Source organism: Struthio camelus, chromosome 3, assembly GCF_040807025.1.
Source record: "Struthio camelus isolate bStrCam1 chromosome 3, bStrCam1.hap1, whole genome shotgun sequence".
NCBI lineage: Eukaryota > Metazoa > Chordata > Aves > Struthioniformes > Struthionidae > Struthio > Struthio camelus.
Genome location: NC_090944.1, coordinates 83,777,173 through 83,804,272, shown reverse-complemented (window position 1 = coordinate 83,804,272; position 27,100 = coordinate 83,777,173). Strand labels below are relative to the sequence as shown.

General features: G+C 37.9%; 1 protein-coding gene across 7 annotated transcripts in view; it reads left to right on the top strand.

Annotated features, from left to right (window-relative positions):
* Positions 1–27,100, top strand: part of GRM1 (glutamate metabotropic receptor 1) — a 197,495-nt gene that overhangs the window by 36,957 nt on the left and 133,438 nt on the right. For all 7 annotated transcript variants that reach the window (XM_068938806.1, XM_068938807.1, XM_068938809.1 and 4 more), the window contains exon 3: positions 4,518–4,767. In XM_068938806.1, coding sequence (XP_068794907.1) covers positions 4,518–4,767 — 250 coding nt within the window. The remainder of the gene's footprint in view (positions 1–4,517; positions 4,768–27,100) is intronic.

Below are 27,100 nucleotides of genomic sequence, written 5' to 3'. Positions count from 1 at the left end.
AGACTCAGTCTTCCTCTTCTGCATTATGATTTTCCTTCTTTTTAAGATTTTTTTATTAAAAAAAATTCTAGCCTGTATTTCAAAGACTGCTTTCTCTAGCACGAATATGAGCAATTCATGTTTCCTTGTGCTGCCCCACAAATAAGCCTTATTCTTGAATTAAGTTTGCCACTGATTTATGAGGGACACTATTCTGCTTTAAGCCCTCTGTAAACGCAGCACTTTCCATCACATGGCTTGGGAAGACCCACACAGCCACTCTGCGCTTTCCTCAAGTAGACAACTTCCAGAATTCTCATAAGCATCTGATTGCTGAGACTACATATCCACTGCATTTCGTAAATGAGATAGAAATGGTTCTCTTGACAAATGAAACGGGGGCTAAATTTGCCGAACAGCCATAATAAGAAGAACAATATAAACCTTTTAGATGGAACTCCTGGGTTTTGCTCCCCATGCTGTTGAAGTGTTAACACAAGCTAATAGTGCAACTTCCTTTGGCAGCTATGATTTGGCTGTAATACTCACAAGAGCAATTTATGAGGCTAAATTTTTGAAGCACTTTGGGGATCCTTGAAGCAAAGTGTTATACTAGTTCAGTGCCAAGTGTATGTCTGAAAATGCCTTTATTCTGTTGATCAATATGATATACACACACACACACACATATATATGTATTTAGCTAAAGCATCATCTTAATGATTTTCTTAAGATATTTAATGCATAGGAATGCAATGACTTAGACTGATTCCCACTTAGCTTACTTTGTGTAGCTGTCATCAGCATCTTCAGATACATGGATACCTGCAGCAGGAATGGCCTTATCACATAGGATTTTTAGGGTGGCAAAGCAAAGTTGTCTTTGGCACTGAGAGCACTGTGACATGAAAAAATCTCTTAGTAAAATTGCAGTTGTAATAGGGTTAGAGTAAACGTTTATACTGCTGTGCAGACTTCGCTTGAAACACATAAAGAGAATATCTGGTTCTCTGAATAGGGTAAAGTTCAACAAAACTAAGAAAACAGAACAAAAAGCAACAATCATTTAAAAATTAACCTGACATTGTGGGATACAGAATATGTTACTAGCTCACTCAGCATTTGAATACAGGTCACAGTGAAAATCGATTGCTGGTAGCCTGAAAATAACAAATGCTTTGGTATTTCATAGCTTATTCTGATTATAAAAGGACAGATGCAGATAGAATTGGTTCTGTTCAATTTCTCTGTCAAAGAAAAAGAGATCCTCAGGCCATGGCTTGATCCTGTGGTAACTCTTCCCTGACTGCCACCTCGTGCAGGTTTCTTGCACTACATGCTCCCATCTCAGCAGTTGCATGCGTGGATTAAAATGGATGTACCCAGCATGCTGGTACAGATGGATATGTTCTTGGCTGCTGCTCAGAATTAATTAGCGTTTTCCATTCTATGTATGCTCTTATATTGTGTTTACGCTAGTAGCTGCGTGCATTGAACAATGTGTCTTAACATCTGTCACGCGTTTGCTTTCTTCCTCACCTTTTTCCCTTGAGGAGGAAGGTGTGCAGCATGCTGTCTTGTTGGGGAAAGCAGGAAATAGACTTTGAAAGGACCTCCTGAGTCATCAAGTCTCATCTCTGGTTGTTGTAGACATCTGCATTATGTAATGCTCTTGTGACCATACCAAACTCCACTGTAGAAATCACTTATTTCTTCCTTTGTACTTTGACTAGAAAGCCATTTCTCTACCCTCCTCTCATGTGAGGGTTAGAAAGTTTTCAGTTTCCAACCTCAAATTGTTTCTGTCTTCTGTTTGACTATTTGATTTTGTGTCAGTATTGTTCTCAGTCTTAGTTAGCTTTTTTCCTTCTATGATCTTTATTGCATTTAATGAATTTACAGGTAGCTGTCTTATTCTATGTTTTGGTATACTGCTGTTCTGTTAGTACATGTGTGGCTGTATATTTAAGATAATTGTGATTACATCAAAATTAAAGCTAGGCAAAAGCATTCCACATGGATTTAATTTTGTTTTTGTTGAAAACCTTAACTCTAATTACAGCAGAGTTAATGCTGTCCTGAATGCATGAAAAAATCCCGTACCATCCCTATATTTAGGACAATGTTAATTTAGGTAGGAAACTTATTTGTTTTCTAATATGCATTGCCTGAATATCTAATGAGATTCACTTTACTCCCCTGGCTCACCCTAGGTAACAGTTTACTGCACAAATAATCCTACTGATTTCAAATGAGATTGTGTTGCATAAAGCTCCACAAGAAGCTGGACAACATGTTGTAATTTACTTCCAAAGTGTAAGGTGGTTGCTACTGGCAGTCAGTAATGAGGTTGTCCTGCTTCAGTCTGGGGACGGAAGCAAGTCACAAAAGCAGAACTGCGCTAAATGTCCAGCCTCAGTTCTTGGGGTAAATCCCTTGGTGACCGCAGGTTATAGCCTACAAATATACGGAAAGCTCTTCACTTGTGTCTTCCTTGGTGTATGACAGCCTGCACACAAGGCCACGCTGTGTGCCGGAGCGTGGGTTGGACGACGGGCCTGGCTGCAGCAGGGGTCAGGGGCCACCAGCAGAGCTCCTCTGAGGGTGCCCTCCTGCTGGGCACAGCCCTTTCTCTCCTCTCCCTGCAGCGGTGCAGGGCCTCGCTTCGCTCCTGGGCAGTATGCCTGGGCAGGCTGACCTACTGTATCTGGTATGGGGACATGGACTGCTTAAGAGGCCATGCTGCTGTATTGAAAAATGCATGAAAAACCAGAGCAGTTTGGTGCAAAAGACAGTGGGACGTGTGAGCTCTGAGAGGGATGTGTGAGACCTAACAGATTTGGCTACATCCTACTGTGACTGTATGAAACTGCATAGTATGTCTGATCTGCTGCAAATAATCTGTGTTTCTGGAAAAAATGCACTCTTTCATTGGATTTATAAAGAATGCCTGATGTTCCTTGCTGCATTTTCTCTGATAGCTGTGCCTTTTGAGCTGGTGTGTGGTTCAGAAGTCCTCCTTGTTGCAATTCACTATTCAAAACTATCACTGTAAAGGGGGAAGCTGGACCTATTCAGTCACCTCAGTATGTGTCTGGAAATGGTCAGCATATTTGTTGTTACTCCCTCAAGAACTTAAAGAAACATTAAAAATATGAATAATATTCGTGCTTCTCTTTTTGAACAATTTAATGTTGTTCTCAATACACTTTTTTTTTTTTTTTTACAATCCACCTTGCCTGATCAATGTTCAATGTGTTATAAATTCTGTGCTAATGGCAGACATAAAATATTCAAAGAAAAGTTTGATTTCACTTATCTCCATAGCTGAAGACAGTTTGAGTTTTGTAAAATCTTTGATTTTGATGCTTCCAAAATGTATGAATAGAAAAGTAAAGGGAATTGGAGCATTAGCTTCTATATTATCTGAAACATAAATTTCATATAGTCCTAAATTTAAGAGTAGCTATCTCAGAAATTCTTATAGATAGAAAATTTATTCTTTGGAAAGAAACATCAGGCCCAATTTTTTTTCCACTCCCACTGGTCGGTCAGATTAGTGCAAATGTCTTTCAAAATGCAACCAGATCAGAATGCTTTAAGTTTACATCCATCTTTCAGTCACTGTTAGTAGTGCATGTGGTACAGAATGACTTAGAATGAAGTCTATTTTTCCTTTGTAGGATTATCATAAATGAAGTAGAAAAACAGTAATGTGTCCTGCCAGCTAGTGCTGCTCTCTGTTGGTCTTCTCTTTACATTAGGCTTGTCTTTTCTAATGCTTTGTCCTTTGACTGAAACAATGCTATTGCTGCTTAGGTCACTGTCCTGCTTGGATAGAGATGAACCCAAAAATAAGCTTCTCTCCAATTTTATGTGCCACTCCCAGCTGTTAATGGGATAGCTTTTCTAGAGGATAGATTTTTGCCACAGACCGTTGCCATAAGAAATTCTTAAGGCAGTAGAAGCAACAGAAAGGCCTCTTCAAACTGCTCTCAAATAGTATTATAGAAAGAGGGTTGCTTCTAAAAAAATACCACAGTTTCTGTGGTGTAGCTGCTCTAAGGTGATAGCGCCACTGCTTAACTAAACATTTTGTAAGTCAGAAACAACAGCAGGTACCTCTTATTTCTTCTAACAGATCGGAGAAGAAACAAGTTAAACCGTGTCGCTAAAGGATAAAGCTGTTTTCCTGGAATAGCACAACTGCGACTTTTGCCATAGAAATATTAATAAAACTTAATCCTTACTGTGTGAGCCTCTTGATTCCCTTTTCTACCTCTCCATTCTTTGTTTGCCTTTATTCTCCTCTGGTAAATCCATGTAAGAAAAGAAACTTGCAGTCCTTGGGCCAGCTAAGACCAAGCAAATGGTATCTTGTTGCTCTATTGAATCCTGAGTATGTTGCTGTGGTGGACCTCCTTTGCTCTCACTTCTGCTAATGATGGCTGATTTTTTGAGGAAAAAAATCCCTTTTCTATCCCAACCCCCCTTAATTTGTTAAATGTGTGATGTAATATCAACTTTTGTTTGAACAGGCAATTATGGGGAAAGTGGAATGGAAGCCTTCAAAGAGTTGGCTGCCCAAGAAGGTCTCTGCATTGCTCACTCTGACAAGATCTACAGCAACGCTGGGGAAAAGAGCTTTGACCGCCTGCTTCGGAAGCTGCGGGAAAGGCTCCCCAAAGCGAGAGTGGTGGTATGTTTCTGTGAGGGAATGACAGTGAGAGGGATCCTCATCGCCATGAGACGCCTGGGAGTGCTCGGGGAGTTCCTGCTAGTTGGAAGGTAAGGTTTTGGTGGTGGTTTCATTGCATGTCTTCGTCCTCGCGTACTGAAGGTGGCCCTTTTATTTCAGAGCAGCGTGACTTGGGCTACCTGTTATTTAGATATTCGCTAATGAATGAAAAGAGGTAGTAGGGTGGCAGGGCTGATCTGAGGAAGCAGATAAGAAGACTTATGCCAGCTTTATCAGTGTTGTTTAAGATAACTTTTGCTGAAGTAAATGTCAATTATTACCTGTGTTTTTTATAGACGACTTTTGTTTTTGTGCTCTCACACACTCTAGAGGAGTGTTTCATACTCAGGTTTTAGAATCTAAGTTAGGAATGGAGAATATCCATTTCAGAATGTGATCTGTAAGTGTGTGGCACAAGAAAATGTAATGTGTTTTGATAATGCTAGGGACACTGAATGTATCCTGATAGTTTAAACCCCCAAATTATCAAATGCTTTTGATTACTTGAACCGTTTCTGCAGTTTTATGATTACATCCTGGCATTTTTGGCTGTATGCTTTATTCTGATATTTCATATTGAGAGCTAGGATACTGATTTTACAAACTTGTTTATCTCTAAAATATCAAACTTGCTGATGGTCAAGTCAGTATGTATATGTGTTTTGATATTTCCAGAATAATTTCCAGTGCAGAGATGTATATTGGACAGGCAAAGATCATTTTATCAACATGAGAATGGTTCCTTATTTCTTCTGCAGTTCTTCAATCCTTTGTAAATACTCACTGAAATATGGTCAGTTTATTTCCGTCACTGTGGTCTGTCTGCATTTCTAATTTTGCGACAGTTCTTATTTGAAGGCTTTTTGACTTTCACCTCGGCTTTTGCAATGCCTTTGCCTGGCTTTCTGTTTTCATCAAGTCTGCTCAGATGATGAGAGCTGACATTTTCTGTCTTGTGTGTTAGATTGATAATGTTATTTTTTAATCCTTTTATTCGTTCTTTGTTTCTTTTATATCTCTTGTTTAAACACCATTCCTTCAAGGCCTTTAACAGTTATCTGCTTACCTCCTTAACTTCTGTTGTCGTCTTATTCTGGTGTCATTGTGATCTGTCAGCCTTTCTTTTGTCCCATTCTCTCCATAAACTCTTTCTGCCTGCCTCTTGTGACTGGGATGCTCTCCTTTACGGCTCTGAGCTGCAGTATTGGTCTTTCCCTGACCACGTCCCTCTTCAAAACCCACAATTATTATGATTTCTGTAAGACAGATGACTAATCTGGCCTAGATAATCGTCTGAAGACAATCAACATGTTTGTGTGTGCAGTTTTTTGGACTTACTTGTCTCCTTTCATCATTTCTTTTTTGTCGCAGTCTTTGTGATCTATTTGGAGCAGAGACTTTATCTCTAGAAGTGTACGTAGATAAGATATAGCATATTTGGAAAGCCATCAGCATTAAGATAAAAGAAATAATAAGTTGATTATGAAAATGGTACTGTGCTTTAGAACTATGCGTATGCTGTTCATCTCCATCATTCAATGCACGTTCCAATCCACTTGAAATAAATAATGGAACCTTTCAGGACTGACATGTTTTAAGGTGTGTGGAGTGTGTGTGTGTGTGTGGTGTTTGTCACCCAACTGTAATGAAATTAGTCTGGGTCTTGTTATACCTTCTTCTTCTATAAATGTCTCACAGCTTTAGGCAACACTACACTTTCTTCATGTATTATTGTCACACTCAGTGGTGTCTTATTCTTCATCCTGACTTAGGTTCTTTCTTTTGACACTGGCCATACAGAGAGCTAAATGAAAACAGGCTCCTACATTAATCGCCAAAACTAGGTACTTCAGTAAACTAAGGTTTATATCACTGTTGGGCCTTTTGCTTGTCTCCTTACTTTATGGATATATGGAACATTTTAGCTTCACATTTTGACTGGAAGCCTTAACCAAATAGTATACTACTCTAATCAGTTCAAGTGTTTGGCTTGGAAACTCCCCAACAGCATTGTCCTGATTTTTTTTTTTTTTTTTGTCAGAACTTCTCACCTATTAAATATTAATAGCTGGAAATGTATTTGAAAATTGCAATATATTTTTTGCATAGACTTTTGTGTAATCTTCTTGTTTTACTTTGTATAAACCTTGGGTGTGAGAGACTGCATTTTAGAGCTGGGTAGGCTGATCTGCTTGTAAAACAATCTGGCTATTGCTGTGCCTAGTGTGGATTGTGCCCAACAGCTGTTTGAAGTTAAAAATATTATAGGGCTTGCACATATTTTGTAAATGCTTGCAGAACTGAAAGAAAAGACATTTTCTTTGAATTGTCCTAATTAAGCAATTTTAAAAAATGGCAGATCTAGCAAACTTATTTACAAGTAAGTTGTAGTGAAACTGCAATGCTATGAATTTGGTCATCTGAATACAAATGGGAACCAAGGCATGGATCAACATTACTCTGACATGCTATTGAGTCGTTTCTGTTCAAATACTCACCAAAGCAAAAAACTAAATGCTTTTTAAGAACATTCTTTTACTTGAGGGAAGTAGAAGTGAATGTGAAATCAAGATTTTTTTTTTTTTTTTTGCAATAGTAAGCTAAACAAAAGGCTTTAATTTACTCACAGGTATATTACCAGCCACACTGTTCGAACCCCATACTCTGCTCTGACTCACTGTAAAGAGGAAGCCTTTACAAAGGGATACCCAGCTAAATAGTTCTCTTCCTGTTGTATTGTCAACATTGCTGTTAATCAATGTGGGCAAGCACAGCTCAGCTTAATCAAATTCTAGCTATCAGAAAGAAGACTGGGAGCTAAATTTGACTGTGGTTTAATTTGGGAGTGATACACTGGGAATTACGGAGTGTTACACTGAGCCAGGGCTCAGTCATCAAATGATGGGACCTTTTTCGGGATGGGCTGACTTTTGTAAGGCACGGAGTTAGACCTATTTGTGCCTTGTCTAGGCAAGTGTTGCCAAACTGTGGAGGCTATTAGGTTGGAGATCTGACTAGAAACTGCGTACTTTGCTACTGCAAGTGGGAGTCTGTCCTATTAGTGAGGATGGGGGAAAAAGGGAATTCCTATTTCTGAATCTAGAAGGAAGCTAGGATATGACAGGACAGAAGGAGAGGTTACAGTCTCACTTAAGGGAGAATATGTGATGACTCTCATCTTGGCACAATGTCAGAATGTAGCTGAGAGTCCGATAAGAAAATTTATTAAGCTATGAGAGTAGGAATCGTAAAACTTTAAAAATCACTGTTGATCAAAGGGAAAGGAGAAGCTAAAAATCATCATGGCTCTGTTTAAAAAAAAAAAAATACTTAGAGTAGTATTGGAGCAAACAATGTTGGCAAAAATTACAGTAAGAAAGTAAGCTGTAGCCTTCAGGGAATTCAAGTGATAGCTCTTTTAACACAAAGTAATTATGATGTGAAATAACTATGTAGAAAGATACTCAACATGATGAGTCTAATTATGTTTATGCAGGCCTCTGAGTTTTGTATTACTTGATAAACATAAAATAGGTTCTGCAAAAACCTTGCAAGATGTGTGAATCTCCTATATATCCTCTGAAATGGTGCATCAAGGCAAAAGCACACAAGTGACTTGTTCATATCTGTACAGGTAATGCAAAGCAAGTGAAAGACATGGAAACAAAATCCCCAATTTTAAGTGCTGCTCTGAGATCAGTGGAGGAGAGACGTGCTAGATAAATGCTTGGAAATGAAAATGCTGTTTAGTAATTTAAAGCTCTCTCAAACTCCTACATGAAATAAGTTCCTCACACGTTTACACAAACTGAGGAAGAAAGTGAGATGTTAGTACATATGTGGTTTTTCAATATAACACTCTGTAATGGAATGGAATGGGAGTAATGGAATATTACTCTATGGGCTCTTGTAGAACTATGAATGTTAAGTGTTGGTAGGCTGATTTCTGAAAATATGGACACTTGGCAGTGATGATATATTCTTTCTGAGCCTAGTGGATGTCAGAGGGCAAGTCAGTTCTCTTTCTGTATCTAATAAAACCTGTTGCCCAGGGTGACATAAGCATCAGTAAATACAGTGCTTTCCACATGCAGAGCATGGTGAAAACTTTGACTGTCCTACCTTCACAAGCCAGGATTAATAACAGTTTTCTACCATTTAACTTCATACTTTTAAAGATATTGACAAGGTATTCATGTTCAATGGGAAACACAAATTTTATGATCATATATGATTCTGGTGAACAAAGAAAATCTACAGTTAAGACACAAAAATAGCTATTCTAATGACTAAGACTGTCTGAAGTTTGGCTGCTACATTTCATTACAAAAAATGGAGGCACCCTGAGACAGTTCATAGTTTTAAGCTTTTTGAGGGTGTGAACACATCCTTGGGAAGATGTCATTTAGCAGCTCCTACTAATTTATATGCTGGAGCCAATTCAATTTTGCTTTGATGCAAGGCGTAACACCAGTGTAAAACTAGTGAACGAAGCTGGCCAGATCTGAGGCAGCCTAGATAATATTGGCATATAATTCAACTTGCACCACTGATCATGAAGTCCTGTTGACCTAGCAATGTACCCTGGTAGGAGCTTATAGATTTCTTAAGTTGGCTTCATTTATTTCTTCCCAAGTCTGAGCTGTGATGGGCAGCTTCTACTTCTCACAGGCTCCTTAAGGGCTTAATTCTGTCACTGCTTTTTTTCATCATCCCTTTGTCACCCTTGGGGAATATAATGAAATGACATGGATTGCGCTGCCAACAGGATGATGACAAGCAGCTCTATCTCTTTCAGTCAGTTCCGATATCACTTTCTTGCAATGGTGAGTTGATGCACAAAGGCATTGGGAGCTCTGAAGAACAGCTGGCTCTTCTGTAATAGAAAGTCCAAGATAATGTAAAGAAGCAATTGTTTCGGGGGGTTGGTAAAAATCTCGGTTTGTGACGATTGCTGGACCTTTGGCACTAAAGATACGGTGTTGAGATCTTGAGAAATCAAGTAAAGATCACCAAAAAAGTGCAGGCAGCATCACAAATATTGCCTTCCATAACTATCTAAAAAGACTGCCTGCCTATTCCTCACAGAAAAGTGTCTGGTGCTGGTGGCTCATACGTTGCTTACAAAGTGGCTGAGAATAGTCTTCTGCTAGGTTGGTCACAAAGATGATGTGAACTAAGACTATTGTTCTTCTTTGAAATTAGACTAGCTGAACAGAATATGCTGTGCTCTGTCTCCAGCGCACAATGTCTTCATTTATCACAGGCTCTCTCCCCAGCCCATGAAAATTCAATGGGAAATGTCCACCTTCTCCCCAAGGAATTCAAGTGCTTTGCAAGCAAATATATTTTATTCCAGAAAATGTAGCTAACTTTTAAATACGTAAGAGTTGCAGACAAATCAGTGCTAACGGTGCGTTGGCAGTGAAAAAATCACCTTGTGCTAGCCTAACTTAAGTAGGATAGGTATCAGGCCTTATGCATTTGGCAGAAATAGTAGACTTTATACTCTGTTGCTCATGCTAGTGTTTTTCATCAACTTGCTGTGAATGGAAATATAATGTTAAGAAAACTGGTAGTAATCCAGTACTGCCAAAGGTGTATGATGGAATTCAAACTACTAGCATACCATGTGCTGTTTTTTTGTGTTTTTTTGCGGGGCGGGGGGCATTTGAATGAGAAAACAAATAGTGGTTCAAAAGCCTAAAGTAAAGGTAGTAACAGAAGTGGAATGTAGACAAATAGGAAGATATTCATTTAAGCAACAAGAGATTTACCACGCTGCTTATCGTAGGAAGACGACTGATTCATCTGTCTTGCCCTCCCCACCCCAATGTCCAAGATGCTCAGAGTGACTGGTGTGGGGTCTATCATTGCTGTTGATGCCTCAAGTTAGTGGAAGATTGTTTTTAATTTCTTCTTTTGTGAGGACTCAATCAGAAGTTTAGCTGGGTTTGGATCCAGATTACCAGATTAAAATTCAGTTAAATACTGTGAAACACAGAAATCATTCATGATTAATCCTCAAATACTTTCATAGTCTAACCATACCTAGGATACAAAGCTGGCAGTTTAGCAAGATATTGTCAATGAAGATTGCCCAAATGGCAACATCAGCCCATTTTCTGTACGTTATCAAGGCTGGTTACAGGATCTCTTGATAATTTTACATTTTAAAGTCTGGAACATGGACACATGTCAATCAGCATGAATTTGTAGTACTTATTACATTATAGTTCAATTCATATTTATAATCCAGCATCTGCTAACTATGATGGCAGTGTGGATGAAAACGTTATGTAATACAGGAAGACTATGAACAAGTATGTTTTGCTTACCATTTAACCCAAAATAACATCAATCCATGTTAAAATGTGATTACATTTCAAGTGTAAAATATGACTTTCATAGCAGAACTGCATTTGATCTGCAGCAATTTAGAATTTCTCTGTAGTTTTCATTTAGAGCTCATCAATAGCCCTTCTATTACTTTTGCTTTATGATAGTGATGATGAATTCGGTATAAGACTATGGATTATTTAGCTGAGATTTTTAGAGTGCACTTTTGTGCTGATGTTAACAACAGGAATGATGTTCGCTTATTCAGAGACAGAGACCTAGCAAACAACAAGGTCTAATTGCTGTCTAGACTCTTGTGTCAATTATAATGGATTCTTCTTGATTTTTTTTTTTCTTTCCTGTTCCAAAGGACATAGCATTCTTTACACACATTCTGGGCTGGCTTTTTGATCAGTTTCATTGTCTGAAATACAAGAAATAAACTCATTGTTTTTGATGGTAAAAAGTGATTTAAATGTTACAATGGGTAATTTTTTTTGTCATTTTGACTTTTTACTTTCTTTTCCCTTCTATGCGACTTGGGTTAAACTAGATTTTGGGTATAATCAAATCTATCTTTTGTACGGGTATCCAGGACTAGCTTCAAAAGTGTATATTAACCCTTAGCTGTATCTGTGGATATACTTAACTTCTTTTCTTATGAGGAGGATGACATTTTCAAAAGTCTTAGGTGACATTTAGGTGCTTTTACAAATGTTACTCAATTTTGTCTTTTAGTGTAACTCAAAATTTCCAGTGTGGTGTTTGTAAATATGAACTCATTTTAGAGAAAATGGACCATATGGCTAAAAAGTATGAGAGAGAGTTCCAGCAGTCCTTGTAAAATCTTACCTCTACCCAATAGAGATCATAGATTGATAGATGTGAAATACCAGGTCTCCGATGGATTGCAGACATGGGCGAGGAGACAAAAAACAAAAAAGAACCCCCGCACCACAAATTTTTCATCATAATCTTTCTACTTGGGCTTTCCTAGGTGATCTTTAGAATTGACTATGTATCCCTAGGGGTGCATCCCTATGCATCCAAAGACTTTCTGAAAGGATTGGATTTTATAGGGATTTAAGATTGCAGGCAACCCAGTTATGAAGTAGTATATTTAAACTGTACTTGAGTGCTTGCAGACTCCCTGTGGTAAGAAATCACAGAAGATGATATTTAGATTAATTGTAGCTTTGAGTATCTTTTGTTCTTGGACGATGGTCATAGATAACTTTGATTTCTATGTAAAGATTTTGAAAGAAAAATAATATTCAGGCTATTACTCAGAAGGGGAATAGCTGTGTTTGTATGGCTTCTTAATATAAGCATTATACAAAAATAAACTGCAACACTTTACCAAAATCTGAATAGAAGGGTAAGACTAAAGTGGAAGCAGCACTGACTACTCAAATAGAATCGTAGATGTTCAGTTATTTTAATAAAGAACATGTTTATACAATTTTTTTAAAGTGATACAGAAGTTAACATGTTTATCATACAGGATATGTGAAAACTTGTTTGAAGGCAATAAGCACCCAAAAAAAAAGTATTAATGAACCTTTTTTTATAAATACTAGTTTTATTAGGGGAAGTAAGGGAATGGGTTTTTTCTGTTTGAGCATGCAGCACAACTGATCCTGAAGTTAAGGTAATGCTATCTTTCACTTGATAGGCGAGGAGACGAAAGCAGACAATTAAACATCTTTCTGAAGTACAATACAAAATGGAGAGCTTAAAACTCATAATGATAAAACATGTGGAAAAAGATTCTAGTTTCTGAATTGCTAATTAAAAACTTCCAATATTCTAAGGCAGTTTGTGCTTCTTGTTTAGCAAAAGAAAGTTGAGACTTGGTTCAGCGGTTCCAAGGTCTTGGGATGCATTCTGCAGGGAAAGTTCTCTAGGCTGGTAGCATCCAACAAAAGGTTGTTCCTTCTTTGCATTAGCAGAAATACATTTACCTTTAAATCTTCTGCAAAGTCTCCCAATGCTGAAAACATGCAGCAAAGTTCATTCCTAGAACACTTCCTGACACCGAACATGGACACTACGATAGTTATTACATAGTGCTGTGTGTTGTTGATGGTTTATTTATTAGGTAATATGTTTTACCTGGCCTCTGTGGAAACCAATAGCTGAACTCTTGCTCACCTGGAAGAGTATTTTGTACTTCTGTGTGAATAAGTCATACTGAATGACATTGGTTCAAGGATCTTTGCAAAATTTGCTAGAGGCCAGATGATTTTCAGGCATGCTTTTGTAAGGCTGGAAATTTTTTTTAAATGTTAAGGATACTTCTACTGGCAACAGTTAAATAAGACCCTAATATTGTGAACTTCAGAATTTCTGCATTTTACTTTTGGAGCTGTTTCAGTGTTCAAATAGAAATGTAACTTGTTACAGTTCTGTTAAAAACATGAGCAAAAGCCTCCTTCAAAATATAAAGCGCCATAATTTCTTCAGGCTTAATTTCTTGCTTCTAAACGAATTAATCCCTTATTTTTCAGTGAAAGCCAGAAATTAAAGATGAACCTTTACTGAAATACTTTATTCATTTCAATATGATATTATATAAGAATAATTATTTTCATATTTCCTGCACAGTCTTGGTCTAAAAATAGTTTTCCCTACTTGGACTAGAACAGTTATCAGTGATTTTTACATATTTCCATACCTTGTATCACTAGGAAAAAAATTGTCATTAGGAGTAAGATATGGACAGAAGGCAGCTGGGAATTGCCTAAGCTATGTTCATACAAATAACCCATGTTTTGACAGGGACAAGAGCAATCTAAAATAAGATAATTTTGGTTCTAAGTTGAAGACCTTCATCCTGTATCCTGGGAGGCAGTGAATGGAAAGCTTTAGAGCTCCTGTGAAGAAACAACTGGCTGTATTTTCAGAGCAGCAGAGGACTAAAGATTCTTCCTTATTTAAGGAGAAACCTATGGTGCCAGAGAAGTGGTCAAAGACTGGTTATATATATAGGTCTAGTGAAATTACGCAGAAATTACTTCCAGGACTGCTTGTTAAAGCCTTTGGCTCATTGACGAGCAAAAGGAAGACAACAGCAGGGCGCTGTGTTGTGGGGAAACACCACATCTTTTCTCATATTATCTGCCTTTCCCTTTCCTTTTATAAACATCTTCAGCCTAATGACCTTGCTGGAGAACCCTTGCTATCTTTCTAAGGCTGGAAATGTGCCCAACATTCAGCAATCTGAAGAGCTGAATTTATTTGAAGAAAAGCCAGCTCTGAATTATCTGTATGAACGTCTAAAGAGGAAGTTTCAGATCATGCAAAGGCTGTAATTTGGCAGCCAAATACATAATGTGTTTTTCAGAGCTGAAATTAAACTGGAATCAGGGCACCTGGCCCACATAGATAGGGGCCTTAATCTGTTGCTTCTCTGCTGAAATTTTCAGTTGAGGCAAATTCTTTCCAAATGTGGTAATTCTGGTGTGGTAGTGCCTTGGGAACTGAAAGGATGTCAAGAATTTGCTTCATGACAGCAATCCTGGCACTTTCGTGTTACTAGTTCCTCTTCAGTACCTCCAATCTGTTCTGATGGAGGACTGAAGGATTCCAGTTTTGTTGAACAGGCAGACTGTTGCCTGCACTTCACTTCAGTTATTACTGTATGCCTTTTAGTTTGCTTATTTGTACCTCAGAGAGGGGGAATCAAAAAAAGAATTTTGTTTCAAAGCCTTGAAGATTCACTTGTGCCTGATAACTGATCTGGCACTTATTTTAACTGGCTTTAAACCATATGCATTATTCACTATGAACTATTTGTGGGTAAGCTTTGGTACCTTGGGCTCATACAATTATTTTCCTTGCTGATGATTTAGCTGTAGGTATTAGTTCTGTGGGGAGTATGTTTAAGTTTTTCATCCTGGCTATCTTTTCCTCAGAGTCTGGAGGGTTACAATACAAGTCAGATCTAGTTAGAAAGAAAAATGTACTACTGTTATTTAGTTGAATAGAAATGGAATGTGTTATTTTTCTGCTTTTACAGAATAAAACTGAACTCTCTGTTTTCACTCCTAAGAGGGCTTCATTAAGAAGAAGCTAAATAATCATTTCTTGCAGGTTAACATGATAATTAGGAAAACTGCACTATAGGTCAGATGTAAGCACTTCTGTATGCAGGAATGACAGCCTGATTGTGACTCCAGTTAAGATTTCTGCAGATTTCTCATAGCACGTTGAACCACTGAAAACTATTTCTAATGGGAAAACTTCTAAATTTTCTCTAGTTTTTAAATATATCTTTAAAAATCCACTTTTTCTTCTTCCTCCTTCCTATTTTATATTCAATTGTTCCTTGCATGCTGCATCTCATTCCTTGCATCTTCATCAATCTATTCTTGTTCTACCTACCCTCGTTTGCACGAGTCCCAAGACTTCCCTGCCAATTATCATACTGGACTCTACAGCATCTGCTGCCACTGCAGGGCTTTTGTCTTTTCCAGTAAAGAGTCTGCAGTGTTGGTATAATTTCCTTTCTATGAAGTCAGGAGAAGTTTCTGCGTTTTCTCCATTGTGAACAGAGATGAGCACAACATGCTTTTGAAAATCCTACCCATATTACTGAGCTCCTTGAGGAACAGATTGACTTGACAACTTCTCTGCCCCATCTATTTTTTCGCATCGTGTTAGGCAGATTGGCTTTCTACATGCTTTTATGACAGTCTCCCTCAATGCCACATTTAAGCAGACATAACAATTTAGTAATGGTGTATCCTGTTCTTGTTTGTGGATGTAATTCTTAATGTGACAGCAGTTTAAAAAGTAAGCAAACAAATAAAAACCCTTTGTTTCCCCTCCCTTCCATCCCCCGCCCCCCAACAAAGGTAATTATGCAGCTTTGTAAAACTAGCACTTTCATTTTATTCATCTGTTCTTGATGGGGACCTTGTAACACTATTGCCATCAAAAAAACTATATGAAGCATTTATTATTATTTATTTTAACCATTATTACCTGTATAGCCTTGAAATACTATAAGGATAACTGACTTCAATCTGATCTCTCACATTATCATCAATTTTAAACTAAATTCTGAGAATTTGCAATGATATAAAGGGAAAGACCAGGCAGGTGTTCTGATTTTGCAGGCTAGCAGTTGATTATTTTCTGAGTTACAAACTGAGTAAATGTGAGGACTCACTAAGAGGGAACATAATGTGAGCAAATGAAATGGACACTGAAGTCAACCAGAAATACCACTGCTGTTAAGGCCAATGCCAAGACTGATTTACCATGGAACACCTAGAGTACAAAATTAGATGCATTAATCTGCATGCACTTCAAATGAATTTGTCTCAGCAGTGTGGTAACAATGTGTATTAAATGAACCCAGAAAGGGGATGGAGAGTTTAAAAATCTTCACAAGAAACTTGCTACCTTCTCCCCAGTAAGAAACAGAATGAGAACAGATGATAGAGCATAATAAAATCTCTGGAGAGCCCCATTGTCCATGGATAACTGCTTTGAGTTTTTTTTTCCTATTTATCAGTATGTTTACTAAGAAACTTCTAAGATGGAAAGTGTACGCTCAAGTAATTGCACAACCTTCTACTCCAGCAAAGCAGAGAGATGAGGGTAGAACTTAAGAAGCAGGAAAGCTAAAAGTCTAAGAAAGAAGAAATGGTGATAAAATGTAGAAACAGACACAATGTAGGGAAGAAGGCAAAGACTATGGAAGCAGGAGATAGTGAGTTAGAAGAAACTGTACCCAAGAGCGTAGTAAGAGTATTTTGGTTTGGGGCAATGATTATTTATTCTGTGATTCAGATTGAGATGCGTTAGACAAATGAATTGGGCGAAGTCTCTATAAATTGCACAGGTGCAATGAAAGCAGAGTTGTGACTCCAAACCAGAGAAGGTGGTGGACTATGAGCTCATTAGGATTCAATACAGGAATGCTTCTGTTCTTACTAAAGTTCCCCAGTAAAACACTGAGGACCGAATTTTGTTTTCATAGTTCTATGAATCCTGAAAAACCCTCTGGTCAACAATGCTGTTAAAGCAAGTGTGAACTGAGAATAGTGTTCCAGCACCACATGCTGACCTATTAAAACAGGAAAATGTCCATGTATTGTAGGACTGTGTTTCTGTCAGTGGTGAGCATCCAAAGCTTGCAATTCAGAGGAAGATCCTTTACTTCTATTTTTTTCCCCCTTCTCTGTGGAAAAAATCTCTCTTTTCCAGGGAGTATTTAATGACTGGCTGATTTATCTCAAGCCAGATGATTGACATTCCTTGTAATGTTCATCCTCACTAGGGAAATTGCAGATGTTATGCTTATTTGTTAAAATCTGATTCTTGTTTAAAGCTTACCAAGCTATTTACTTCCAGAATAACTCAGTGGCGTCTGTGAGTTCCGCACATTAGTCTGAACAGAAAAATATATCTTCTACGTAGTTTCCATCTGTTGGCTTTCAATTTGATTAAGGCTTCCTAATGGAAAAGAGAACAAGAGTCTACCTGGATTCATTGTCATTCTTTGTTAGACATAACATCATGTCTCTTTCTAACTAAATGTACAGTTTTGAGGGTTCTGCAGACTACAAATTCTTTGGGGATAGGGCAGTTTTTCAGGTCTGTGCACAGTGCTGTGCCCAGTGCCACATACAGTGGGCCCTTGGCTCCTGGCTAGGTTTACTGGTCACTGTTGCAACTCATGTAAATAATATTTCCAAATTGAACAAAAATGATTCAGTCATACACAGGAAGAATGAAACCCCAGTTTATTTTTATTTTTGCGTATTTTTATTTTTTACCTTGCTGCAGTGCTAGGATAGTTTATATGGGCTTACTAAAGTCCTGTTTTGACTTTCCCTAGGGGCAGCGACCTCCTAAGGCATTGCAACAGTGAACAGGGTATTCAGGATCAGCATGAGCAGCTATGGCACCCTTCCCAATGACCAGGGAAGGAGGGGGATTAGGCATCTGGAGGAGAAAGTATCCATATTGCAAAGTTCTGTAGTTTCTTTCAGACTGTATGGGTACATTGAGTAAAGCTTCAGTTTCTCTAAGAGCTCCAAAAACAGATGCCGTGAAGCGATAGAGACCTACTTTAAGTCCTTCTTCTGGCTCGGACCAGTGAGAGTTGCAGTACAGAATGTAGCTCTTCATCTTTAAGAACTTTGTTTTCTTTATGTTGGAGTCCTTGGATTAGGGAAAACTACTTCTACAAGTCAGCTGTAACATCCAGGGTTCTGTGTAAACTATGGCTTTGCGATTGCAGTTCCCACTGCAGAACTGGGCTTTACAATCTAAGAGCTACTGTTTCATTGCCTGTTATTTTAACAGATTCAAATTTATTTTTCATGTTAGCCTCAGACCACTTTTATGCCTCTACAGACAAGAGGAGCTTCATGCACTCACCTTTTACCTGTCCAGATTCCCTAGCTCTCTGCTTCTGGCAGCCTCTAAAATGAACTTCGTACATTATTAATGCCTACATCTGCAGTGTATTGAAAGCTGGAATAGTGGAGACATTGTAAAAACAAATTGTATTTAACATACAAATAAGACATCAACTGTTGTGCTGAATGCATTATTCCATGTTGTTTGTAACTTAAAAAAATATTTTATTCATCCAATTGAAACTGGCACAAATTTTCAGTCTGAGAAGCAAAAGGAGCCCTGCTGTGTAGCTGAAATCCTCCCCCCTTCCCTCCTTAAGGTAGATACTGATTTACATCCCTCTTGAAGGAGCCCAATTCTATTGATAGGGGAGAATGTACAGAAGGAGAAACAGCTGTACAATGCTCTGGATTACATGTGTCTGCTTCTCTTGGGTTTACAACATAGGAGCCCAGTTTAGGTGGTAGAGGGATAATAGTCAGGGGAAAACAAGCCACAGCACTCAGGTCTGTGAAAGCTATGTGTCTTCAGTTGCTAGTTGTTGTGCTTTGTTTTGTTTTGTTTGTTTTTTCCTGACAAAGAGTAGGAGGAATGATGCATTTCTTTCTGAAAGTTGAGTGACTGAACTAAACATTTTGGAGGAAATGTTTATAACAAACTGAAACAACTTTTAATGAGTTTAATAGTTTGTTTTCTCTTCCCAGTAGGAAGAAAAATATTCTTTGCCAATCTGAAACGATTTTGTTAATCCTAGAACAATGTCACCTCAATTTCAAAACAAATATGTTATTTAAAAATAGAAAGTCAAAATGTTTTTACTTTGAAAATATTGAAGCTATTTCTTCTAGAAAACGTCAAAATAAAATGTCACAATATTTAACCTCCATACTTTCCAAATTGGTGAATAATTTTGATCTCCCCACAAGTGTAATTTCCTGCAGATGTAGTATTCATTCATTTCTTTGTAGTTTTAATAACGCTGATAGTGGCACTGTATGCCAAAATCTCCCATCATTTTCAATAGTCTGTGAGACTATCCTGTTCTTACGGATGACATAGGTAATAAATCCCTTCACAATTGTTTCTTTCTGAACTACAGCAACACAATGTAATAATTATATAGAGTCAAGTCCTTAAGAGAATGGGACTTTGCAATGCTTTTCCTCAGCAGTGTGGGATACCACATGATCATATCAAACCCATCACCTTCTCTGTGTTGTGTGCCTGTAGAATATTGATTCGGCTTCAAAATCTGCTTAAGGCCAGCTTTCTCTTCATCCTTAAGGAACTTGGTCGTCTTTGATCAGGATTGCTACAAGATACCTTAAGCCTCTGGAGCGAAAATTGTGGTTAGTGGTTTGGTCAAAGTGTCAAGTTTTCTGTAACGGTGTAAAGCTGTTCTGTGAAAAAGACAGCTGCTGTCTGAGGCTGACCTTAGTATAAGGTACATGACCTCAGCATTGGCTTCTCTAGTCAAAACTCATAAGAATATGCACATGAGGAGAACACAAGATGAACACGCCCAAAACAAACAACCCCATACAACAAACAGCTACAAACATGAATTAATGGGAAAGCTCCATAGTATATACAATCCTCTATTAAGAAGAGGAGAGATTGTCGGAAGATGCTCCAGCCCAGAATTGTCCTGTTAGAGGCTCTTTTCCCAGGGTACCTCAGCAAGGTGGTTAGTCACCCTGAGCTCCCTAAGGAGGTCTGCATCACCTCCAAAGGCATGTTTTAGGTGCCTTTTTAGTCCTCTCTCTTGGACTGCCTCAGGCTTCTAAGACGTGTGGTTTTTCCTCTCACTTGGGCTTCCTGCTTCGGTCTTTGTTTCTTGCAGGGGCTGTATGATTCAGGGAGGGGCAGCAATGTTCTTGTTCTGTGTGGCTTTATTTAAAAAAGGCAGCAAAGAGTAAGAAGTCAGATTAGGGGCTGTATAAATAGCTCTACACACCTCCCCAGTTAAATTTTATGGGTTTTTTTTTGTTCTCCTGATCTCCTCAGACCCTTCTGTTACTTTCTTGTTTTGTGTGTGTGTGTGTGTTCGTTCATCCTTTGAATTGATCATTTTCCCTTTATGTTTACTGACTCCTTTGGCTTTCACAAACTTTTCCTCAGATTACCGTAGGGTTCCTCTGTTAGATCCCCTTTCCCATCCCAAGCTTCACTCCTCTTCATAAAATCCAGTTTACTAAACCTGTACTACCCTTCACATTGATTCACAGTTCAGGTCTGAGATAATTATAGCCCCTGCAATACAGAAACTTGAGGAGACTATTGATAGGCAAAGCTAGCTTTTCTGTTGGTGTAATCCCTGCTATAACATGCTAGTAGTGTTTAAGTGAAGTCAGACTATCTGATATGAAATAGGGTACAGACCATGCCTTTCCTAGAGATCCTTGTACTACAAAACTAGTCATGCATAGCCTTCTGTCTTTTGGAGCCTAGAGATACCATTAACTGAATTTCAAATCCTAGTTTCTTTAACTGAAAATGATTCAGTTTCTACTCATTTCTAAATGGCTTGTGTAGCATTTAAATAATTTTCAGGGTGGTGGATAAAATTAAATAGTACAAGATTTAAGTGAGAACAAAAGATTACAGTATAAGATGAAGCATAGGATAACATATTTAGTAGCTTAGCAAAGAATGAGTAGAAATGATAGCTAGTATACCTCCAGCTTAGCTTTCATCACTCTAATTAAAGATGACTGGAAAACACAGAAGGGAAGAAGATTCAGAAACAAGAACTGAGCTGGCACTTTGCAATGGCAAAGGTCAGAAAATCAACTTGATCACAAGAAAGACTGGCTATATTTGTTAGCCTTGTATGGAATTAGGTGACTTCTTGTTAAGCATAGATATATTTGTTAATTTATACATTCAAGGGTAAGTAAATATTCATAGTATGCAGTAGTCATGGTATAGAGTAATATGGTTTAATATAGCTGATAAAATGTTAAGAAAAAACTCTGTCTGAAAATAGTATTCTTCAAGCTCCGAATCTGCATCTTTGTCTAGGTACCTGTCTGCAGGTTCATCAAGACTTTATTTGTTACATTACTTCTGTTTTGGGGTGAATGAGGCAACATTTCTTTATAATAAGTTGGCAACTTATTTGTGATTCTCAAGATAAGGTGGTCTAAATTTTTTCTCCCTTGTATTGTCCATATATAGTCACATATTTCATACTGCTGCCATTTGTGAGCTCCTTGTCTTATTTGATTCTTATTGTTTTTCAGTCATTGAATGCTATGCTTAAGACTTTGTTTAAATTCTTTTGTTATCTCATGCTTTAAGAACTAAATTTCTTTGGAGATAAGATCCTGGAACTCTCAGAGTTTCCAGACTGTCTGGTGGCCAAAAAACTGATGACATTGAGAGGAGAAGAGCATATTTGTGCACCGAAACATTTGTTAGCGAGCAGGTAAGTTTGTGTCAGTAGCATACCGCAGCCAAACCTTCAGAACTGAGAAAGTGGCTACTTAGCAGGTTCTTCACTTTCATTTCTCAAACCATATACTTCATGTTATCTACGTTTTTATGTCCCTTCACAAAGTAAGTTTTGTGGTGGAAGAGATATATGTGTACAGTTCACATACCTTCTTCATTATTTCTATAGTAGGAGACAAAGTCATTACTAATACATCAACAGAAAAAAGCTTTATGATGTGAAATACTTTTGTCCTGGATAACTTTCAATTTAGTAGTGAGATGGGACAGTTTTGTTCCCAGAGAAGTAAGAATCTCCAGAAGATAAAGTTATATCCATCAGTCCCCCCAAAGAAGTTGAAATTGAGACTTCCAGGGAAAGCAAAGCCTGGATGCCTCCAGCAAACTTCTTGCTGGGCGCTGTGGGGTTGGGGAGCACTGTTGCCCGGTCGGTGATGAGGAGTGAGACTGGTTCTGGACTACAGCTAGGGATTACAGCATTAGAGGATGCATTGTCCTTGCAAAAGCTCAAGAGAGGGATCTCTGAGAGCTTGGTGAATCCCATGGGCTTTGGGCAACTGCTTTGATATCTCTAGTCTCTTCTATTTGTTTGTTTGTGGTTTCTGTCAAGAGACATCAATTGTTTTGAACCACTCATGTTCACGGGAATGGTGCTTGTCAAGGTTGCAGCCTGTAGATATAGAACCTGTCACTGATGTGGAACATTAAAACTTTCTTCCGGTTCAATTTTTTACCTGAAAGATGTTAGGTATCTTATACAGGCTTTTAAAATTTAGTGTTTGAAGCTTCTCAAAGGGAATGAATGTTAGAAGTAATCTTGGGACTATTCTAGAGAGACAATGGGACCTAGATTTATGATTTAGGTTTTATCTACATCAGGGTTAAGGACTGTTTTCATATTTGTGGTAAATACAAAAGTAATTTGGCTTCATGCCAACAATAATCTGTGATATGAGTGCACATTGCAAATTATTAAACAGAACAAGTGTCCTAACTTTTCAATTTAAAAAGACTAACTTCTTGAATCTATTATTTGTATTAGAACACTAGATGACACATTTTTCATTTACACCAGCACACAGATCATGCATATTTGATGCAATTAATATAGCTAGATGAAAAACATATCTACTTTGATACAAAGGCAGATGTGAATCAGTGATTTTCTGCCATAAAAGGATGCAATTAAGTAATCTGCTCTGACCTATAGGAGAAACTGAGCTTTGGCTGCAACAAACATGTAAATAGCAGCCCTGTATTTTGAGATACAAAGGGTGGTATTTACAACAAAGGCAGCATATCATCAGTGTCATCATCTCCATAGTCAGCAGCAATTGTTTCCGGTTGGTGTTTCCCAGTGTTAAGATCTCACCAATCAAAATCTAGAGCATGCTGAACATTTTGCTTCTATTTTCTTCTTTAGCGTAGAAAGACTTTCACAGACTTTGATAACAGTGTGTTTCAGACTTGTATACAATCTTTTAATGCCATTTAAAATATCAGTGGTTCATGCATGGCTGGTCAGCACAAAACCTGTCCAGGTCCCTCGTCCTCGAGGGGAGGTGTCCTCTTCCCAGCATGGAGTTTCTCTATAGGGCACACCCTTTTTTGCTGTAATGCTAGAGCCAAAAGATAGGTTTGGTTGGCAGATACTGCTGGCTCACAAATGTTTCAGAAAAATTCTGCTCTCATACTTTCTGAGAAGGAAAGCCATCACTTTCTTTCTAGTGCATAGGTGTCACACTGTTCAGGATTTTAGCTGTGCAGAAGAGATTTCAAAACTGCTCTGCATCCACAAGTAGGGCTAGATTTTTTTCTAAAGAGCTTATTTCTCCATATGTTTAGCTCTTTTAAGTCTTCTGCAAGTGTCAGAATGGGAGCTGCTGTGCTCTGAGCAAGAAGCTTCATAGCTGTCAGAAAACCCCAGAAGTAACCTGTGTACCTGAAAAGGTAGCAGTAGGGTTGCTACCCTGAAAGAAGCTGTAAATGGTAACAGTTACTCTTATTGCATTTTTCAGGACTTCTGATTTGCTGATCGCCAAGAACCTCCTTTCTCCCTTCTTCTTCCTTCTTGGTTTCTCTCCCACCAGACAGCTCCCTTCTTTACTGGATTTTAGTGCAAGCAGGGAAAACCTTGCTAAGCACTTTCTTGATTATCAGCTGACGCTCTCCATAGCTGCATCAAACTAAGAAATCCTGTTCATCGACATGTTATTACTGTGATATTTGATATAAGAGACTTATTGGCTGCTAACTTCATGCAGTGTGGTGTGGTTTGTGTGTGTGTGTAATGAAGTTAGCCTGAAAATAATCAGGTATTGCTTCCCCATTGTGTATGTGTTAATTTATGAGGTGAATTAACACCTATTTTCAACATGCCAACAAGAGTAGCAGAGGGAAAAACAGCATATACTAATTAACATGTTCTAATAATGGAGTGAGCCTGTCAGAGTCTCAAGCACAGAGGTTTAGATAACTATCAGTTTCTTCCAAAATTGTGATTATTCCACATCACTTGTTTGCTACCTTTTATTTTTCATCAAACCATCACATAGAAGCAGGACTGGGTGCAAGGCCTGCTGTGCGCTAACCAGATCAGATACCTGTTCATATGGTGAAGGAGGGATTGCAGTGCTCTGTTGCTGATAGAGAGGCAAAGTTGCTATCTCAGAAGCTTACTTAGTGTCTGTGGGCTTAATGCAGTGTATGGACAAGGTAAGGACTATTACCATGCTTTGCAGACCACGGTTCAGCCACTGCTGGCTATGATCAGGTCTATCTACATGCGTTTTTCCTTCGTAAAGTGAAATCTTAATGCCTTGCAGTCTGGCAAATGTAGTTTCATTTATGGTAGAGTAGCGCTCTTCTGTAATAGAAAACAGGCAGTTGAATTATTACTTTTTTTTTTTAACTTCCTAATACATCAAAATATACATATCTTAGAGATTAGTCTTTATGTGTGCTTTCACACACTATGGCTTCTACTTACTTAAAAGATTAAGACTATGACAAACATAGGTAGAGTTTTATATTATTCCAGATAAAACAAAGTCGTGAGACAAACTGTCTGAATCTTGAATTTGTTTTTGTGGTAAGTTGCTGCAGCAGTGAACGCTTTCTGAATGAGTGCTTGATGTTTCTAGTGCATCTGACTTTCAGAATATTTAGGGTCATTAAAAATGGGCATAAAACATCATGGAGTAAGGGTTACTGAGGAAATGGAAACAAGCACTGGTTTTCATCTTTATCCCCATCAGCACAAACACCAGTTTCTTTTTCTCAGCACCTTTTGATAAAATAATATTCTATGACTCTAGCTATGTTAGGCTATGGGCTACGCTACTGGCCTGTTTTTTCCTGACAGGTTTAGGATTGTATTGCTGCTACTTTTTGAATTTTTGAGTGTGGAGTGGGGACTGCATGTTGTTTTCAGCTCAGAGTAGGAAGATGATTGTCTTTAGCTGAAGGTAGGTAGGAAGAAATTGCAGTGTTATTCATTATTATTTTCACTCTGTGGCCCTGAGCAAATCACTTTTGTAAATGCCTTGTCTTTCTGCAGCCTGTGAAATAGGAATAGTAATACTTTCTTGTCTTTCTCATTCTGCAGGAGTGTTGTGAGAATTAATGTGTTAACATTTTGCTGTTGTTTTATAGATTAAAAGGACTCTGTATTTTCAGGTGTTATCTATGAATACTGATTGCTTCTGTGTATTTCTCTCAGTTGTCTTGAAGTAAAACCATGCTGAAAGTCAAATGATAGTTCAGCTATATAAGGAAGATCACGTGGGATAGTGTGTGCTATCTAATCTGAGTATATTCATTGGTTTTGAATACAATTTGGGAAAAGTGAAGTTAATATTCATGTAGCGTACTAGAAGGACAACAGCAGAAAACTGTCCTTTTTATGGATAGAACAGATACAGTGTAACACTTAACAATATAATGCTCCAAATAAGAGGACAACCATCTTTGGCCTTTTGAATCATGATATTAAATGACGGCAACTGCATTCCCCCCGCCCCCAGGAAGTAGATTGAGATCAGTAAATCTCTAATATCAGGCAATCGTTGATATGGTAATTTACTCAGTAAGTTTATACTTCCAGTAGTATGGGCTTGAATACTGATAGAAGTCTTCACATCTCATTACCAGTACCATAAACTGTGCAGCTCTTGTGCGTGTTGATTTTTAAAATCAAATTGTTTGAAGGTACTCAGATTACTTTGTCTCCTATATCAGTTTAAAGTTTTTTTTTCAGTCTTTATACACTTTTAACCCAAAAATTATTTTCATCAAAGGAGGAGAGGGGAAAAAATATAGATATGCAACTTATTTTGAACTAAAGTGAGCATTTGTTATTAGCAAGAAATGTACCATCAGTCAGTAATAGGAAATATTCAGTGTAAAACAATTGTATAAAAGGCTATAATTACAGGTAATGGTGAGAAAGATAGGAACAGAAACATAGCCATTTCAAATCCAGTTAACATTTAAAAAAAAGAATAATAAAAAAGCATTTTTGTATCCTGCAGAAGCTTAAGAACCTGGGACGTATTTCATTAGCTAGGATGATAGCATTTGCAAGATTGCTGAAGTTTTTATTTCACCTGCTGGAACACCCTTTAAATTAACATATGGTTCCCTTTCACAAGAAAACAAGATCAGAAAAAGTTCTGAGTACACTTTTGATAGTATATAATGCATAGTAGTCTACTTTTATATGTACAAATAGTCCATGGCAAGACGGTAATCTTTCAATTATTCTTACTTTGAAATTGCTTACAAAAGGGGCAGACCACAAGGTTTTCTTTTGCTGATACACCTTCGCAGGTGTTGGCACTGGCTTCAATGTCATTAACTTAAGCACAAGGTACCATTAAGCACAAATGAGGACATGGGAATCCAGCTTTAAACCAGTTCTGTGAATAGTGTTTGAACTGTAAGTCATTCAGTGACACATTGTTGCAGAAATATATTGTTCTGAACCATCCTATTTATTTTGATTGGATTCTTAAGTTTCATGATAGCCTTCTGACCATTATAAATGTCTTAACTGGTTTCCAATGAAAATGCTCACCTTTATGATTTTCAGTTTTCCTTTCAAAAAAAACAGCCCCTCTGTGAGTAAGCTCCAGTTATGAGGAGGTATGCCCCTCATAAGCAGTTCTGCCAGCTGATGATGCTACTACCACTCAGCTATTTTACCCT